A 19,646-nucleotide genomic window follows, 5' to 3' on the forward strand; every position below is an offset into this window, starting at 1 on the left:
TCATAGTCCAATAATTTTCTGAATTGGAAAGCCAGCGTCAATATAAAATAAAAAAAAACCAGGCAAGAAAATCATACAAATAAATAATGTGACAGTTTTAATCCTTTCCTCGTTCGTTGATAGCATAAACAATTAGGCTGAACTGTGTTTTATAGCCACGGATGCCACGATGGATCCATTCTGCAGAGATTGTCATGACTATTGGCAGCGGCTACCAACGTGCTGACCTTACTATCAATGCCGTCGAAATTTGCCAGAGAGTTCAGTCTAGTAACGATCGCAGTGACTGCGCGAGTCACCATTGTTATCAGCAGCTCGCCCTTCGGATCAGTCGGATCAGGCGATGTGCCCTCGGCGTCTTCTTGCCGTTTATGAGTCGCGATCACTTCGTCTCGCAAAATCGCGCGAAGTATGGCATGCAGCTGGAATGTGGGTTGAACCAAACAACGCGCTGTGGCGATTGCGCTAGCAGTCAACGGTCCGCAAACTCCTGTAAAAGATTAACTTCGTGAAGCCTGAAAGAACTTCGTAATCGTCTACACAATAATGAATTTACAAGAAATACTTCTATATAATATTTAAAAATGTATTCAAGCACAAGAGATATTATTTTTGATTAAGATATTTTTTTATCAACAAATAGATTATATACATCAACAAATAGATTATGCTTGACTGACCTATAGTTGTGATAAACTCGAAGATATTGGGCGTCAGGCGGAAAGGTACCGGTCTGTTTGCATCTAACTCTCCGGAGGTATCATCAATGTCGAACTTAAAGTACGCGATGTTAATTAAACCGGAATCCTGATGTACATACATCATGTCGGGATTATGTCGTGTAAGATGAAGTACGTATTCAGCAAAACATGTTAAAGACAGCTGCAGGGTGAACTGAAAATAGAAAGATGAAAGTACGATGAAGATGCGTTGTTTGTAGTTTTGTATCAATGGTTACATTTTTCGATGTTCGCAGGTTTCTTTACTTCCTTTGGTCAACAATTTAAAAATATTCCTCTTTTTTATTGGATATTTAAAGATATTATAAACAGAATAAAGAGTAATTGTGCGCTTGAGCTAAAGAAGCTTTACGTTATTATATTAATCTGTATAAAGTTAATAAATAAGGTAATATAAAGTTAGTTAAAAATTAGAAGAATTAGTAAAAAAATGTATATATAATAATATTTACACTGTAAAAAAGCTAGTATTTCAAAACCATGATTTTTCCAAAAATAATATTACGAAAGTAAGCATTCCAAAACTTACCATTTTTCTGAACGTCCAGTAATCGGTGGCGCCGGGGAATGTCTTTAATGCCCAATCTTTGAGCAGAGTTTTAGAGACCATTGAGGTTTGCACTTCCTTCAAAATATCCCGCAACACTTGATGACTGGCTTGTGCGCCTCGTGCTTGCACAGCGGCCAATTTCTCGTAATACCTGGCAATAGGTGCGTCATGTTCCATTCCCAGTTTCGCACAACCTTGTTTGTAAATGTCCAAAAGAGAAATTGCTGCCGGATTGTCCTCCACGAGTCTCATTTGTGGAGAAACGGCAACGAGTCGTGGTACTGTAAAGTGTAAGAAACGCCGTGACGTTTCCTTCTGTTTGGTCAAGTAATGATTCAACATGCGCAGCAGTTGTAATAGGCGCTCCTCACGTCTGGCATCTCCCAGACCGGCATCATTGACCACTAAATAAGGGTAGAGACGACCGTTGTGACCGCGGATACGTAATCTTCTGGCGGCCATGTTGTGTCGTTGAACTACCTCAACACGTGGCACAAATTTCGCTATCTTTACGGAATAATGCGAGTGCTAAAAGACATAAAACGTTAGAAAAGATTAACAAAACAGATACCTTCTCTGTTCAATCTCGAACATTACTTTTATCGTCTGACCAAAATATGTTAAGTGTCGGATAGTATCATGCAGTTAAATATTTTTAATTTTAAATTATCGGGATAGAGTAAACTCTATTTTCAATTTTACTTCCGTTCTTCACTCATATTTTAATGGGTCATAAAATAAAATATTGTGTAATTATATATATGCGTGTTGTACGTATTAAAAGATTTTATAATTAGAAGAGTTTAATTTTCTTACCCTAGGTATCAGAAATTCACCAGGTAGTTCAACTTCCGCAGTTTTCAAGCTAAAGTTGGTCAAAAAGCGACATTTCTCCTCAATTAAGAAAGACCTGCGAAACAATGCGCGAATCTGTAGTTCACAAATCGTAAAAAAGAAGTGATTAGAGAACAATTAGAAAGTAAAATATTACTTGGGCAGTTGTTTTGTTTTCTCTTCGAGAATTTTTATCCATTTTTTCAACTTGCTAATGAGATTATGTAGCAGTTTAGCACCAGGCACGGTAAAGTCGAAATCACTCGTGAATTGGCTCTTCATTTTCTGAAAAACGGGATCCTGTACTGTAGCTTGAGCTCTTCGTGCAAGAGATTCCGACGCCGCTGAACTAAACGAGTTGCTCATATTTTGCGAGGACGATATGTTCTCTACAAGTCACAAAATACATATTAGAGAGAAATTGTCTCCTCTTTGTCTTTCGTTTTGTAACTAATACAGAAAGTGAATGGATTTACCAATGCCAATACCAAATGTAGATACAAGTTTTTTTATAAAATTCAATGTATGGGGAGTTATGGTAGCTTCGCTAACTGCTCTACGGTTCTCGAATGCTATTGCGTAACATTTTGTGAGTCCTTGTCTTAATTGCTTTAAAACTTCTTCGTACCATGTCTCACGGATCCACACCATCTGGCATATATAAATTATGATGTTATTTTTTTATACAAAATTAAAATATTAAATCTAGTGTAAAAAGTGCATATATATCTTAATTTTAATTACAGAAATATTTTGAATATATATATGATGATTCATTTTCATCATGACAGGCACAAATATTTTTAAAATATACAATTTTATTAAAAAACATTCCAAATAAAAGTTGTATGGTATAGAGGGAGACGTTCCCCTATATACATAATTTTTATTTGAAATGTTTTTTAATAAAATTGCATATAAACCAAGCAGATACATAATAGTATGAAGTATTTATAAAATGCTTGATTAAACTTTGAAAGCAAGTTTTCGACATCAAAACAAGAGAAAGTTTACATATATATAATATAATATCTAATAATAAATTTTTTTACTATATTTTTTTACTGTGTATTTTCTTTATATACATATAATAATATATATTTGTATATATTATATATATATATCCATTATATATTTGCCGTATTTTTTAATGTCTTATTATAATGTTGAATGAATAAAAGATTCAAACCTGATCGACTATGCCCTCCAAACTAGATAAAACAGTTGGATGGATCTCTCTCTGCATATGCATGATCTTTGAGCACCTCCACATAGGCGCCGTGGCACGAACTGTATGACTCGTTTCCGATGTTCCTTGTTGTGGTACGTTAGTTGAGCTTCGATTTTCGACACCATCTTGACTCTTATCAGCAGCCAATTCACCGCTTTTGTATCTCTCTCTTTGTTCAATTTTCAATGTTAAATAAAGAGTACGAGCGGAGCAATACACTGCCTGTGGGAACATTCTACCCACTTGACTTAGTAAGTTAAGAATTACAGTTCCTTCGTTGCGCACCAGGTACATCAACAATTGTGGTACCCAGGGCAACCATTGAATGGCTGGTACGCCTACGGCATACTTGTCTACGGTTTCCATGAGCGAACACTTGTCGTCGTCATACGTGAGCAACCATAAAATTTTGGCAATGTATTTCCTCGACTTTGATTCATTCTGATGCCGACAGGCATGTAAAAAGCATACAAGAGCATTTATGCCGATGCTGATTTGACGAGCGTCACGTATGAAGATATTTTCAAGATAATCGCCCCATAGGGACCAAGCTTTCACCAAAGTGTCATGTAATTGGGTCGCAGCAGAGAAGCTTTTGTTGGCATCATCCGAACGACCTAGTTGCGATTGAAGCATGCCTTTCAGCGCGTAAAATTCCGCTATCATTTCTTTTGTAAAGTATCCCATATTTGTTGAATCCAACACTTCTAAACCTTCTTGCAACTCATTTTGTCCTCCCATAGTGGCCATCTGTAAATAGCACTTTACTTGTTGTCTGATTTTCTGGAAGCAATCGACCATAGGTACGCTCGTGGGAATAGTATAAATCTTGGCCAACGAGTCCAAGCATACACCGCACAGGTTCTGTTTCCTCGAGATCTTTCCAAAATGAATAATCGCCTGCATAGAGGCATGCACGCCGAGTAATGAGTGATTAATCGTTTGATCTTGTTGAGAATCATAGTGATTGGAGATAAAGGTGTAGTGATGTTGCCGCCAGGTAAAGATATCCGACCAATGGCTGAGATCATCGGCTATTACAGGCAAACGATTGCGCCACGTTTTTACGATAGCCTTCATGTCGTGTAGTGAATTACTTCTGCCATGTAGCAATCCTTGATGGATTTGCATTGCCTCCTGAAGCTCCATTATCTGTTGGGCTGCTTGTAACAGTGGCTGATGTACATGACTGACAATACGTGGTAGTCGACGCCATTCACGCAGACATTGAGTAGATGCAAGCTCGACGAAACGCTCAATGGCGTTCAGATGCTGCTCCTCGCTACTGCACAAGGTTACGAATCCACGATACAGACTGAGCTACAAAAATATAAAAAAAAAAACGTAAAAATTCATCATCTTTTAGTACTAAAACATGTACATTTATAACGTTTAAAATTGTACTACAAAGTCAGCATAAGTGTGAATTGAAAGAATTATTATAAAATCATAAAATGTTTTACCTTTTTCTTGAAAATTATCATATCTTACCTTCCAGCTCATTTCTCTCGGACAATTATGTTCCAGTTGTGTCAGAATTTCTTTCATCACTGGCCAATTGGGAATACGCCACGCGCTATCTAGGACGAGGAAAGGATTTTTGTAATTGTTCTGGCTGCCCAGTTCTAATAGAATCTCCCATTGATTCTGTTCTTTCACAGTGCGCTCCCAATGTTTCTCCCAAAGAAGCATTTCCACGTTGAGGTGATAAGGTGCCGGGCCAGATGGGTAATCCTGCCGGAACTTGGACATGCACACCTCGTACGCTCCTTGTGCCTGCTCAAAGAATCCTTGCTGTTCTAACGCAATCGCGTGCAGGGTCTCCTTATAATGTGCAGGCCTTTTCTGCCATAGACCCGACCACATGTCCTCCTCGCAAAGTAATGAGTACATTTCCGAGAGCATGTGCATCACCTCATAATAGGGAGTGACGCACTCGACTTGTTCGACGTCGTCAGGCGAGCGATATAGGTCAAGTTCGCCTCTATTCTTCATGTTACCACCGTTACCCTCCGCTGTCATCTCGGCGCCCATCTGCTCTAGACTTAACGTTATTCGGTGCCAAACATTGTGGGACCTACCCACGTATTTCATTACGGGTGGCGGTATGGCCACCGGTGGTTTGCAGTGTGCCATTGCCTCTAGGAAGGTGCCGAGAGCGCTTGGATGGCAGTCCTTTTGGATAACATGTGCGCCACTGGCGATGAACGGTACTATCTCCATACTTATGGAATTGATATGAGATTCTTCTAAGATAGACCATATTCGTGGGAACATGTCTAACCAGACGCGCTCCGCCAACTCCGTATCCATGTGGCATAGTTGAGCAGTTGCCAGTAACAACTGCTCCGTTTTGATTTTCTTTGCATTCTCTATAAATTGTATCTGTTTGTTGATCATCTGCGTCAAGCTGGGCTTCTCAAAAATTTCCTCGGAGGTGGCGGTGACGCTTGTCGAATCCGAAAGATTGGACATCCAAGCGTCCATTTCGAGGAATGTGTCCTTTGAGTCTCCTTCTGGTATCTTGGTGTCCAGTGGCTCTTCGTCAGTACGACCGATACGACAGACGAAGTGCGTTTGATCCTTGCTTTCCTTTTCCATGCCTCCTTGCATGATAGATGTGATGCTAGGCAGCAAAAGATCTTCATTGGTTATTTGTACCAAAGTAGAGGGATTGACGGTGGCCAGTAGCAACTCGATGCACTGTTTGATCCAATAGTGAGGTCCTATATGCTCCCAATTCTGACTGACGATAATGTACAAGATACGATCGACCAAACGTTTTTTCATCGAATTGTCAAATACTTCGAAGAATTTCGCTCTTACTTGCGACTGTATACAACGCAGACCGGCTAGAAAAGCCTGCTCTAATTTATTCGATAATTCCGTCATTTTCAGAGTCTCGTCTCGATAAACGTAATTCACCAACTCCAAGAATTGCCTGTTCAGCTCCAGATCGTCGGGGAAACGTTTCTCGACATATTGCATCATTTTCACTAGCAAGATGGATTTTTCGCGCAAACTGGGTGTCTGATTCATTGCGATGGTGGTCTTGTTCTTCATCCATTCTTCCAATATCTTTGTAATGGCTTTCATCACCTTGACATCTTGCGTCTTCTCGATTAAGCCGACCAAAATCGTGCCTATGAACGATTTGCGCATATCGACACCCATTACTGCTACGCGATTCTTTACCAAATCTAAGCTGAGAATTAATAATTCACTCGTGACAGGGTTGGCTTCAGTCTGTGTAGAGTGCAAATGTTCTTTAGCCATTTTATGCAACACTTTCATGAATGGAGTTATTAGCCGGTCGACATAACTTGGATTGTTCGTGCAGGCTGCTTTAAGCATCATAAGTGTGCCAAAAAGCGAACTCGGTGTAGCCGTGGTAGTTTTCTCATACGTAGCCAGACCTTCGGCTATAAATCTACTTACAGTTGTGTACAATGTGTCCAACTCCTCATACTTAGGCGTCATATTTGTGGAAGCTAGTTCAGCCGGGAAAATCGTCATTAATCGTGACAGCAGGCCATGTACCAGACGTATAATTTTAGTGTTGCTGCTGGCAATGCAAGAACCTATTCCACGTTGCAGTGGTTTAAAACTGACAAGTATTTGTTCGCGCTTCATCACGCCTAACAAAAACGTTAACACTTCTAATGCCATGCTGATGTTACCGTAGTTAGGCTGAGAGCTCTCTACGCTAGAGAGGACTTTATCGAGCCAGGATAGCTTCAGGTCACAGTGTTCAGCAATCCATACGTCGGGTTTCAGTGCCATTTTCAACAGAGCGACGCAGCGTCTGGATAATTGCTCGCCTGGATTACCGTGAATGGTCGTCACGTCATTCACTTGACAAGCCAAGCGTAGTAGGAAATTTAGGACGGCATCCGCGTGAGCTCTCTCAATAGGTTTCGTCGATCCTGGTTCCATTCTGGGTAGAATAAGAGGCACAGGACTGTTACCGGATGGCGTCTGTGAGCTCAAACGTTTACCAGAAGGATCATCGATAATCGCGCGTTTCAAACACGATGGTTGACCAACAATTACTCTGTTAGATTCTGTGGTTTCAGCTTCTTCCTTGATTCTATACAGTTCCCACTTTATGATAACTTCTGCTAATTCAACAGCTAAACGTCGATGTTCTATAGTAGCGGTCGGGGTGCATCCTATACGTTGAACCGAGTTTACTATATGCTGAACCAAATGGTGCCTGACTGGATAGTAAACTTTGTAATGCCTTACAACTAGTTGTAAAATATGAGATAATTGTTGCATTGAATGACCTTCTTCCACGATAATTTTCTTCGTCCAGTGTGTCAACATAGTATTACCATCTTCCATACGGACAGGCATTGCAGGTGTCAGTATTTCCAATGCTTGTCGTACAACATTACGCGCATCCACGGCATGCGCCTTTAGCAAGCTGTGAAATACTTGCAAGACTATGCGCTTGTGAATAGCAAATTTAGCAATTATGTGACTGAGAAGGAGATGACCGTGGTATCTAGTAGTCGGATCTACGCAATTCTTACCTAGTAGGCAAGGCCAGGCGAATGTCATTAAACGACGCAATTTATTTCCTTGCCTTTTATTAGTAACATCGTGAATGTGCTGCGATGCCTGTTCTACTAGAAGACAAGAAAATTGCAATAGAGAGATACGGACACAATCGGCAGAACCAAATGGATTGTCCGGATCAATTATTTTGCTAATAAATACAGATACAACATTCTCAGGGTTATCTTGATAAGGCATCGGTGCGCCCCCAACCAATTTCATACCTTCGCCGCGCTCAAAACTTATCGCAAAACATGGAATTATAATCAACTGCAGAACATTGGCCTTCAACTCTTGTGACATGTTGTTCGTGGGAAAATGTTCAACGAAACGAAAGAAAGCACTTCGTTTCCATTCGACTGTATATTCCTGAGCCACTGTGTTCTCTAGAAAATCTCTCAGGAATTGAAAGTCTGGCACAAACCGATCGCATGTGGCCCGAAGCAGTTGGAACAGTAGATCAATATCGTTTGGTTGGTGACGGAAATAATGCAGGAGAATTTTGACAATGTGCTTTGGTTCCTTCCAATGGCAGTATTCGACACCTTCGACTTTTTTGTGTAATGTCTGATAGTCATCGTTGTACCAGATCTGCTTCAATGCTCCTACCAACTGGTTCTGAGTAGATAACCATTGTTCGTCGTACTTGATAAGTATACCAATGATCTTGATCGCTCGATACTGCACTTCGCTCTTTTCCATGTGAGTCAAACTGGAATTCGTTTGCGAGTGAGCGAGCAGCATCGTGACAAGGCGCGCTGTACTGTTGTGTAAGATATCACGAAATGGTTTACCGTCCTTGTGGCTAATGAGATACTCTAGATATCTGTTCCATTGTTGATCTTTGATATTGCTATCATGAAGAAACAGATTGAGCGCATCTGTCGGATAACGTAAAAGACACTTCATTAGAGGTTCTTTAAAGGGATTGGACACTTCGACTAGCAGCGATTTTTCAGTTTGTAAAATGAGTCTACAAAGCGCGTCATTGAACTTTGGTAACGATGCCGGAATGTCGTGATATATTCCTATAATGATGGTAATTTTTTGCTCGTTCTCACCGGATTTTGATATACCTTTATGAGATTGAATCAAATTTTCCAAAAACTTCTTCACATGTTGCAACATTTGTTCACATAGAGTAACGCTGAAAGTGCTCGGGAAGAGCTGCGTCAGATATGATAGCCTCCTGACACAATTCAGACTCAGGTTTCTATGATCACCTAATGTCAATAACATAGGTCGCATCATTGTATGGACAGACTCCATATCGAGTTGATAACCAGCAATGAATGTTTTCATGCACTCAAAGGCTGTCTCCTGTAACTCAGCATGTGGTTTTTCCAAAGCTCTGTATAAAACCGCGAGTATCTTTTCCCGATAGCCAACAATGTAATGACAGGCTGCGAGAGCTCGTAATGCTGATTTTCTTACCGGCATTAGATTCGAAATCGATTTATAACAAGCAAATTTATTGAGAGTGGCTTCATCCGCGTCGCAGATACCCACCACTTCTTGCAAGAATATCTTGTGCTCCATGATGGTTAAATCAATAGTAAAAAGACGCGGATTCAAGGTGGTGCAGAATGTATTACCATCCATTAAGCCGATTTGTGCGTTTGTCGGTTGATGCCTCAAAAGATGCTTCTTGGGTGGTATCACATCTGCTAAAACTTCCTTATGCGGCTCCATAACTTCCGTCACCGATTTGTTTTGTATTTCGGCGAGCTGACGTATCGAGGCCATAGCCTGTTCACGCACGATCGTGTGCGGCGACGTCACTTGCTTGACCAGTTCGCGGGTGACTTCGTACAAGCTCTTGTTTTGAGCTTCTATCAATTCCATGTTACCCTCTTGAATTCCAGGATTCACACAGACTCTTAGCATTTTTTCTAGATTTTCTTTTGCCATGTCGATAGCACCGTTAGACACTTCGTCTGTTAAATCCATCATCACAAATATGAGAGCCTTCAGAAAGACAAATAAGTGATTGAGAACCCATTTAGTAGCCATTCGTTCGAATAGAAACTTTATCGCTATGCAACCACCAAGTTTGGCATACCAGGCGCGCTCGTAACACAGCGAACACATTCTTTCCGCTAGATACTCCATGAAGGGCAATTGGCAGGCTCGTTCCTTGGAACCCAGAATATTCGTTGCTGTTTCTAATATCAATACAAGCGTCAAGTACCCCGCTTTATATAGCTCTCTCTCATCGTGACCCATTATAACGGCAAGAGCATCGATCAAAACAAATGGGTCTTGACCTTGCATATCCTTTCGGATTTCCTTATCCGTCCAACTGAATAAACCAGCCTGTTGCGCTATGGCAATCATCGTGTAATGTCTCACAACGGCAACGACGGTGACGAGAACCGAAGGTCTCAATTCTTTGATTTCTACTGCAACAAACATGCCAGTCAATGCGGTCTGCTGAACGTTTCGCGCCACGGTATCGAAGCATTTATAGTGTGGTCCTTGTTGAGGCGGTATCTCTCCTTCTTTAAAACTCGGATGCGTAAACAAGTCATACCACAGATAAGCGGCGTCGTCCATTCTTAAGGACGCGGCCAAGTAGCAATATATAATCTCCCAACATTGCTTACGGTAGAACACATCCGTCGTGTTGGATTTCAATGCATTGAACGCAGCCTCGATCACTTTTTCCATTGGAAAATCGATTGGCTGGGATAGTCCTTGGAAGTAAACTACTACATTAGGAGAATTGGTTTCACGGTCGTTGTATTCCAACTTTTGCGGCTCAATCATCATTCTTCGATTTCCACCACCAAATTTACCAAGAACCCGGAAGGCGACAACACCTTGATCGTTAGAATTATGTAGTGTCCTCCAGAGAGCTTGCATTAATTCAGCACGAATTGGTTGTATATGTTCGTACAAAAAATCCGGCTGAAGATTATCAACGCATAACTCTAGAGTGCGAAGACCTTGGCTTACTAGACAATAACTTCCGTTGAGAGCGGAGACCAAGGGATCCATTAGCATCGGAAGATACGGTAACAGAGAACTGAGACGCACAGGTACAGTTAAGCACAGTTCGACAAAGAGATCTTTCATATGTTGTCTATGTAAGCCGGATTGTAGTCTATTCAGTCCTTCCAGCATATTAGGAAGCAAAGGTAAGAATTCTTGATATAATAAGTCATGAGAACCGCCACCTATTGATCGAAACAATGCGCGCAGCAACAGAAAATAATTATACGGTTCCTTTGCTGACATTGCTAACTCCATGGCACGATTTACGATTAGGTTCAAATGTGGCCGCAACATATGTTCATTTTCGGCAGGAAATAGCGATACGCTGCCGAAAACAAGCTTGAACAATTTTAGATACAAGTTACTACGTTCCACGTTTGAGCCCATTTCGCTCATTCGTTCCAGTAAATATTCCACTAATATTGTCGCAAACGTCGAAGAAACAGTGTGGCTCGACAAGAATGAACTTCCAATTATTTGTAAAGCGCAGTTTTTGAATATTCTTTCGACCATATAGTCTATGGATACGGAAAAGATTTCTTGGAATGTTTGGGGGTTCATTTGTGTGAATACATTGCCGAAAAGATCTAACACCTCCTTTTCTTCTCGCGTCCGTATAGTTTGGGATTGCATCGGTCTGCCTGGCTGCGCGGGAACGCCTATGGCTGGTGGTCCTATCGTATAAATGTCTAGAGCCGGTAAAGCCCACTTAACAAGTTGTATATAAATCAAAGTCTCTTTCGGCTGAAGCTGATTAGTTTGCGGCACCTCGTTGTTTCGATTATTGATACAATTAGATGTTATAGCTTTAGTACCGTGTACCAAACTCTTTACTAAATTCCTGTAATCCGCCACATTGTAGCTCATCGCCTGTGAAGTCGGAAAACCAAACTTCGATTTTGGCGGTTCTTTCTCCTCACTTACGTCGAGACATGGTTTTGTATCTTCGGTCGTATTGTCCGCTACGGCTGGCCGTAACTGTTTCGTTTTGTTTCGCAGAATTGGAATATAGATCTTGGCAATGGTTTTAAATTTTAGAACAAAAACCAACAGTATACGTATCAACAGTTCGCGTCCTTGTGTGCTGTTCTCAGCATCGGACCTTTGCCTAACTGTATCCACCAGGTTCATCAGTAACTTACAAGAAACCATCTGAACAGCTGTGGGTAAGGTTTGATCGAGCAAATTCTTGCCATACAAGTGCACCGCTCTGGACACGTCACTGAGGGGTAACTGAAGCCTAACGTGATGTACTAAATCGGCGAGTGTGGAATAAGCTAGAGGTCTCAAGGCCTCGTGAGCGGTCCAACCATGGCCGATAAAAATATCCTCGTTAAAGAAGATCTCCATATGAGGAATAAAATGATTTCGTAAATCCGTAGCTAGTATGTGGCGTGAAGCTATAACGAGTTCTTTACGTAAGTGAGCTACTTCCATCGGACAGAGAGTAAATAAGCCAAGTATACCTTTGACCAACATCGTACTGTTTTGCGATATTAAGTCTTGATAAAATCTCATGACGTAGGCAAGAAATGAAAGTGTTTTGACTTGTGCGCCCATAAAGTCAACGAAGACTTCCTTATTGAATCCAGGTGATGTTCGATGCTGGAGACTAGGTTGGAGCGATATAGTCGTTATCACAATCGGAACGAAATCTGATACATCTTGGTGTACATTCTGCTTGTATAATTGATTCAATAAAACTACAATTATTGGTAATTCTTGAAGTACCTTGAGGGACAGCACTGCTTTCGGAATCAAATTATACTGAAAATAATAAAACATATAATTGATTTCAATTTTTCTTTTTTTTTTTCGTTGATTTGTACTTTCAATCATGCTCTATATACGAATATTATGAATTCTACAATCGAATTAAATAAGTAAGGAATACTTACAGTCACAACAGTACCATCCGCAGCTTTCTTTTCACTTTGTATCGCTGTAATCGTAAACGTTTCCTTCAATAGAGCTTCTATGTTAATTTCTGACAAATCTTTCACACGTAGAGGAGGACGCGGCTCAAATATTTTTGATAAATTTTTTGGTAACTCGCTATACACCGACTTGACAAATTGAAGGAAATATTGAATCTATAGCGGAAAAAGAAAAAAATGATTAAAATACTTTAGACATAAAATAAATGAATGGAATAACACGTGGCTTTATGTGAAACCGATTGATTCATAATCAGCGAAACTCCGGAGTCTCAAATTCAAATTCGTTTCAATTCGAACTTCTTATGCTATATATATATCTGATTATAAAAGATTGAAAGAGCTTAAAGCGTTCAAAAATTGTAAACAAAGGAATATAAAGTGAATTGTAACTCAAAATAATAAAGTGGTACATATATACATTATTACTCACTTCTGGATTAAATGTCGGTTTATATTGTTTATGAAGATCGATTATGATGCGTAAACACACCAACACATTTTCTTCATTATCTGTTTCTAGTAATTTAAATATAAGAGTCAAAATTTGCCTAACATATGGACGCAAGTATTCATTGCTTGGTAATCTGTGTATCATTTCCAGAATTAGTTTTCGAACTTGTTGAATATTGTATTCTGATATAAAGTGCGGCTCTCCCTCTTGCAATATCTTCATAAAGATCTTCATCATATGGTCGAGAAATCCCGCATATTGTGATGAACACATGATGATCTACAATTAATTTAATAGTATATTGTTATAATTAATATAATTAAATATATATAATTTCTTTCAAAAGATAGTTAATAACTATTATGCTACATGAATAATCTTAATATTTGTATGACAGTTTATATACCTCAAAGTTTTCTGATAATTCTTGAGCTGCTTTCAGTTTCAATTCATCTTTTGAAACTGGATCAGCCAGCATGGTGACGTATGAACGATATGTGTTCATTTGTGTTACTGGATCAGGTGCCATTTTAATAATTATAAAAGATTCTTGTAAATACTATAGACAGTCCATTAGAAGATCTAAAAATCAAATACATACATGTAGAAACGTACAAGAAAATTTAAATTAAAACTAAATATATAAATGTGACGCGTGTAATTATTATTACATAAAATAGTTTTCTTTTTTATACCTTTATAGTCCAATTTTTAAACTTTTGAACAAGAATTGTCTTATGCTACTCGTTAATATAAAATTATAAAGCATACATATATTAACAAATATAGTTAAATATTAAATATCTAATATAAAAATATTTATTTCTCACAAATGTTGAGCTAAAGGAATAGGTATGTATGACTTAAAATCAATGATTCTATATTGTGTAAACAAGCCTTAGCAACCATTTTGATCAGTATACTAGAATCTTTTTTCATTTGTATAACGTATATTTAAAAAAAGAATATGTACTATGTAATTTGTTGACTTTTGTAGTAGCATATTATAAGATAATATGCAAGTTATAGTAGGCGATATAAGAATTCTATGATATAAAACATACTCCCAAACAAAGATGTCCTACAAACTCCATGTAGCTCACGAGATACTATACTTTTATTGTAGATGTATAAGACACTGGAAACGCAATGCAGGTTTCAGTTTACTAGTATTGCTACAAGCGATAAGATGCAATCTCGGCTGATTTAAATTTTTAAAGATCAAGGCACATTAAAAACATGGATGAAACAACGATTGATTCAATTTTTTCGGGATCCTTGAAATCCTTACCGCCTGTCAGTTCGAAAATTGTGCGGATATTTACGAGCTCGACCTTTACTGGTAAGCTATTAATAGTCAAGAGATAATAAAATAAGATAGTAAAATAGAAAATTTAATGTTAAAAAGTTTGAAAGAAAACAGAAAAGCAATATAAAATGACTTAATGCAATATGAAATAGCATTATATTTATTGACTATATATATTTTATTATATATATTTTAGACACAACAATGGAAAGAAATACTTTGATGGCACAGTGCTATCCCAAACTTAAAGACTATTGCAGAGAAAAACATGGTTTAGAATTTCAGGTAGGACATTATTTCATAAAAAAAAAATATCAACGCATCAAAACAAATTATTTAGCAAACTGATATATACTTAGATATACATAGTAAAACATGAGTTATACATCTTGAAGAGAAATTGATTTTTACGGTGCCAGGTACCAGTAACATACGTATATGACTCGACCTTTTCATGTTAATCTTTGATAGAGATCGGACAACTTGATAATTACATTTAGGTTACATATATATATATATTATGTAATTAAGTAGATTTGAGTAATTAACGAAATCAGATGTTGTATAAATCGTTATCACCGTACTTTATTTATCTAATTAATACTTTTTTTCTGGTTAATAATAATATAAACTAACATATTGTATTATTTAAAGAAAATAAAAATTTGCCTTACGTAATGGTTAAATCCCTTTTCGCAGGTAGTTGATATGAGATGGGGTGTACGTGATGAAGCCACCGACGATCATATGACTACAGAGCTGTGTATGAGAGAAATAGAAAATTGTCAGAGACTGTCCATGGGACCCAATTTCGTTGTCAGTAACTTGCTCTTTAATTTAAATTATTTAATCCTCGATTGCTAAAATTATTTGTCGAGAGTATATACATGTTTAACTTTACAATTAAATCCAGTCTTTCAGTAAAAAATCAAACTATCTTAAAATTTTAGAATTAAAATTATCAAAGTATTTTTTTAACAAACTAATATAATAAAAATTTTATATATGCAGGTATTCCTTGGACAAAAGTATGGATATCGTCCTATACCAACATATGTTCTCAGTTCAGAACTAGAGATGTTAAGAACAGAATTGGACGGTCAAGGAATGGACGTTAGTGTTCTGGATAAGTGGTACAAGAAGGATAGCAATGCTGTGCCACCTACAAGTATATTGCAACCGATCTCATCTATCCTTAAAAATTTTAACAATAAAGTAAATAACTTTCAACTAGTTTAGTAATGCTACTTATTTAATTCAGAGACTACTAATTATTTACATTATGCAAGTATTTCTTTCTTGTAATTATATCTTTGTGTTTGTACATCTTTAAGAGAATACCTAAACTGCAACAAGAGGATCAAGCAATCTGGTGGGATACTATGTGCAAAATGCAAAAATTGTTTAGGAAGGGCGCGCAATCTTTATTTAATTCCGGGAAGTTTGATAAAGATACAATGCATAATTATTTCATGTCTGGTAAGAAAGACCCAATAGATATAATAAATAGCTCGGTCTTAATAAAGTATTATATATACCGATAAAATAATAAAAAATAATAAATCTTCTACGTCTCTGTTGATAAAGATAATTTTTCATACAATTTTAAAAATAATCATTCAAAAAATATATAAAATTATGTCCCAATATAATTATCTAAAATTTTTAATCGTTAATATTAAGGCCGAAATATTTTTTAGACTACATTCAAGTACTGCATATCATACACATTTGCATTCTAATAAAATCTTAATATAATGAATCCTGAAACAGTGACTGAGCGGGAAGTGATTAACGGCGTGTTGAACGTTAAAAATACGAAAAACCATTGCCTGGCGTACGTGCGGTATATAAACAACATTAATCTCCAAAATCTGAGGAAGGCCAGTCTGTTTCTGGATATAGCTAACAGAAGTTTAGACAATGAAGCCTCGAAATTATTGGCCGATCTTAGAGATGAACGGTTACCGAATAAAATCGAAAGCACGAATCTGCAGAGGTATACTTTCTTCTTTCCCGAAAATACACAATAAGATATTTCTGTTGTGATTACTTTGGTTTTTTTTAATGCAGGTACACGGTCGAATGGATAGGAAGAGAGGGTCTGGATCCTGAAACCCATGGCGAGTACCTTCAGCACTTCATCACTCACTTTTACAGAAACATAGTGAAGCTTGTAGACCGCGCCATGAGGAAGGAAGACAATTCCGCGCAGGGACAAATAATAACCGAGATTTTGCAACACCTGCACGCCTGCAATAATTCTGTAAAGGTAGAAATTTATCAAGATTTTAAATTTAGTTGAAATATAATATGTTAAGTATTAAATTAATTTGTTGTTGTTATGCTCTTTTAAATAAAGTTAGAAGCAAAGTTTAAAAAAAATAAGATTGACAAGCTTATCACATTCACAGGTATTTTACGGACGTGAGGACACGTTAGAGAGAATAAAAAATTACATGCTAGGCGACAGCGATAAGCCATTAGTGTTATACGGAGAAGGAGGATGCGGGAAGACTTCCCTTTTAGCGAAAAGCGCGGGTTTGACGAGCAGTACCTGGCTGACTGGTAAGAAACCGATCAGCATAATTCGATTTCTCGGCACTACTCCAGACAGCAGTGCGCTTACGCCCACGTTGATCTCAATCTGTCAACAAGTGAGTATTATTTATACTTCTCTCCGTTTTGAAATATGATAATGAAACGTTTTTGTCGTTATTTTCAGATCTCATACAATTATGGATTATCATTTGAAGAAATCCCAGACGATCTCGTGCCGCTCACAGCCTACTTTAAATATTTGTTGACCTTAGCTAACACCCAACAACCTATTCTGCTGTTTCTGGATAGTGTCGATCAGCTGACAGGTGTACAGGGTAACAAATTATCGTGGTTGCCTACAAGATTACCACCAAACTGTAAGGTAAATGTGAATGCAGTCATTAAATAATGTAGTATAATAAAAGAAAATAAATTACAAAAAAAACAAATTAAGAAAGAAAAAAACTTTTAAGAGAAAGCTTAAATTCCGGTCGTGTCGATTTTGTACGAAAAGAATTCTAACTTTGACTAACGTATACGTATATGTTTCAGATGATTTTATCCTGCGCAGCGGAGGAATCAAATCCAGTAATTTCGAGAGATTATCAGTTGTTACGTAGGATGATAGACACCGAAGAAAGCTTCATCGAGGTAACTGCCTTGGGCGAGGATTTAGCTACGGACGTGATAAGGTGAAGAAATAATCATCAATATTGTTAAGAAAAAGATTTGCTTTAAATTGATAAAAAAATATTATCTGTTTTGAAACTTGTATGTTATTCACAATTCTTGCAGAATGTGGATGAAAACAGCCAGAAGGGATCTGAATAACTACCAATGGCGTTTGGTGGCGAACGCTATATCGAAATGTTCCCTACCGATCTTTGTGAAGCTTGTGTTCGCAGAGATTTGTCGATGGCGTAGCTACACAAAACCGGCGGACACGCACTTAGCTAGCACAGTGATGGACAGTATAATGATGTTGTTCGAAAGGATTGAGAAGCAGCATGGCAAAATCTTAGTCTTCCACGCTTTGGCTTATATCACGGCTGCCAAGTCTGGCTTGTCGGAATCTGAGCTCGAGGATCTGATTTCCTTGGACGATAAGGTTCTCGACGATGTTTACCAGTACCATTTGCCACCGGTGAGACGCATCCCACCTCTGTTGTGGACCAGAATACGGAATGATTTACCCAATTATCTGAGTGAAAGAGAAGCGGACGGTGTGAGTGTGTTAAACTGGTACCATAGACAGTTCAGGGACACGGCCAAAGAGCGATACTTTAAGAACATGAACATGGCAATGTATTTTCACTCAATGATTGCGGACTACTATCTGGGAATTTGGGGAGGCGGCAAACCGAAACCTTTCAAATACACCGAGATACAGAGACATCGGTAAATAGTGACACTATTACGATAAGTAATACTTTGAATTTCAGTGTATTACTTCATGGCAAAGACAAAAGAATAATTCTCACAAACTCATATACAAAGATTTAGCTTTTTATTTTTAAGATAATGAAATTAATGATTTATTTAATTTGAAAAAATGTCATATTAAAAAATTGAATCCAAAGGGAAAAGTTAATTTTACTATTAAAGAAACATTGTATAAAGCAATAAACTTTACATATTACAATTTGTAGATTCAATTTAACAGACAAGGAAGGTGTGGCGGACAGAAAAGTGCCGGAGCAACCATTAGCGTTTTATTCAAAGGAGGGAACTATCTCAAGATATAATTTACGAAAGGTACTACGAAAAATGCTATAATAAAGATGATTGCTAAAGATATATATTCTTTGTTTCACGACTAAAGTTTGGCGAATTACCATTTCACTTGGTAAGAGCAAGGCGCTTTAAGGATCTCTTCGAAAATGTTTTATTCAATTATGAGTGGCTGCACGCTAAGCTAAGCTCTTGTCCTTTGCAAGCTGTGCTTTCTGATTTCGAAGACGCGTGTAACTTTGTTGACAACCAAAGTTTGGTCAGGTAAGTCAGAGAGATCAAATACTTTTTCGGACAACACAAAAGTTTTAATAATCTCTTAATTTGTTATATATTCTAACTTTTGCATATCTCGATTTAGATATTTCAATTCTTTTATAAATATTTATAAATAATTTATGGACACTATTATTTGATATTTTTAATAATCTAGAATATCTTTCCAGAGAACTTATGTTAGTTGCTGATGCTCTGAGATTAGGCGGTGCGATCCTGGGAAATCATCCTGACATGCTTGCGCCACAATTGATCGGTCGATTGTTGCCGGAGATCGGTGCAAATGTTAATGTGAGAATGTTGCTCCGAGCATGTGATCATGACGGTGTTAAGAATTGCGCTCTGCTTCCTCTTTATCACTGTTTGCATACACCTGGTGGACCATTGAAAGTAATCCATACATTCATTTATATAGCAAATTATTTGATACTTTTAATCAAAAAACTCTGTGCTTTCTTCAATAAATTGTAAAAATTATATATT

The 19,646-nt window shown here is 37.8% G+C and overlaps 2 protein-coding genes across 5 annotated transcripts in view; one reads left to right on the forward strand and one right to left on the reverse strand.

Moving 5' to 3' along the window:
* The window catches only part of Nipped-A (Transcription-associated protein Nipped-A), a 25,222-nt gene continuing 5,576 nt past the window's right edge, over window positions 1-19,646 (reverse strand). The window contains exons 1-13 of one of the 4 annotated variants that reach the window (XM_018504313.1): window positions 16,768-16,818; window positions 15,290-15,374; window positions 13,713-13,888; window positions 13,286-13,585; window positions 12,814-13,008; window positions 4,847-12,682; window positions 3,314-4,675; window positions 2,601-2,775; window positions 2,282-2,513; window positions 2,107-2,200; window positions 1,270-1,818; window positions 681-894; window positions 1-490 (exon numbers count right to left, since the gene is read on the reverse strand). In XM_018504313.1, the coding sequence (XP_018359815.1) occupies window positions 150-490; window positions 681-894; window positions 1,270-1,818; window positions 2,107-2,200; window positions 2,282-2,513; window positions 2,601-2,775; window positions 3,314-4,675; window positions 4,847-12,682; window positions 12,814-13,008; window positions 13,286-13,585; window positions 13,713-13,835 (11,421 nt within the window). In that variant the 5' untranslated portion in view covers window positions 13,836-13,888; window positions 15,290-15,374; window positions 16,768-16,818 and the 3' untranslated portion in view covers window positions 1-149. Of the gene's footprint in view, window positions 491-680; window positions 895-1,269; window positions 1,819-2,106; window positions 2,201-2,281; window positions 2,514-2,600; window positions 2,776-3,313; window positions 4,676-4,846; window positions 12,683-12,813; window positions 13,009-13,285; window positions 13,586-13,712; window positions 13,889-15,289; window positions 15,375-16,668; window positions 16,727-16,767; window positions 16,819-19,646 lie in introns of those variants that run through there. The other 3 variants (XM_018504311.1, XM_018504310.1, XM_018504314.1) reach the window with 3 other exon arrangements.
* Window positions 14,448-19,646, forward strand: part of LOC108759051 (NACHT and WD repeat domain-containing protein 2) — a 15,541-nt gene continuing 10,342 nt past the window's right edge. Inside the window, exons 1-14 of the mRNA XM_018504315.1 lie at window positions 14,448-14,648; window positions 14,812-14,900; window positions 15,315-15,431; window positions 15,627-15,830; window positions 15,950-16,094; window positions 16,389-16,614; window positions 16,689-16,887; window positions 17,030-17,272; window positions 17,341-17,538; window positions 17,709-17,848; window positions 17,952-18,554; window positions 18,806-18,911; window positions 18,979-19,151; window positions 19,334-19,553. Coding sequence (XP_018359817.1) covers window positions 14,546-14,648; window positions 14,812-14,900; window positions 15,315-15,431; window positions 15,627-15,830; window positions 15,950-16,094; window positions 16,389-16,614; window positions 16,689-16,887; window positions 17,030-17,272; window positions 17,341-17,538; window positions 17,709-17,848; window positions 17,952-18,554; window positions 18,806-18,911; window positions 18,979-19,151; window positions 19,334-19,553 — 2,766 coding nt within the window. The 5' untranslated portion in view covers window positions 14,448-14,545. The remainder of the gene's footprint in view (window positions 14,649-14,811; window positions 14,901-15,314; window positions 15,432-15,626; window positions 15,831-15,949; window positions 16,095-16,388; window positions 16,615-16,688; window positions 16,888-17,029; window positions 17,273-17,340; window positions 17,539-17,708; window positions 17,849-17,951; window positions 18,555-18,805; window positions 18,912-18,978; window positions 19,152-19,333; window positions 19,554-19,646) is intronic.

The sequence above is a fragment of the Trachymyrmex cornetzi genome, unplaced genomic scaffold (assembly GCF_001594075.2).
Source record: "Trachymyrmex cornetzi isolate Tcor2-1 unplaced genomic scaffold, Tcor1.1 scaffold166, whole genome shotgun sequence".
In the NCBI taxonomy this organism is placed as follows: domain Eukaryota; kingdom Metazoa; phylum Arthropoda; class Insecta; order Hymenoptera; family Formicidae; genus Trachymyrmex; species Trachymyrmex cornetzi.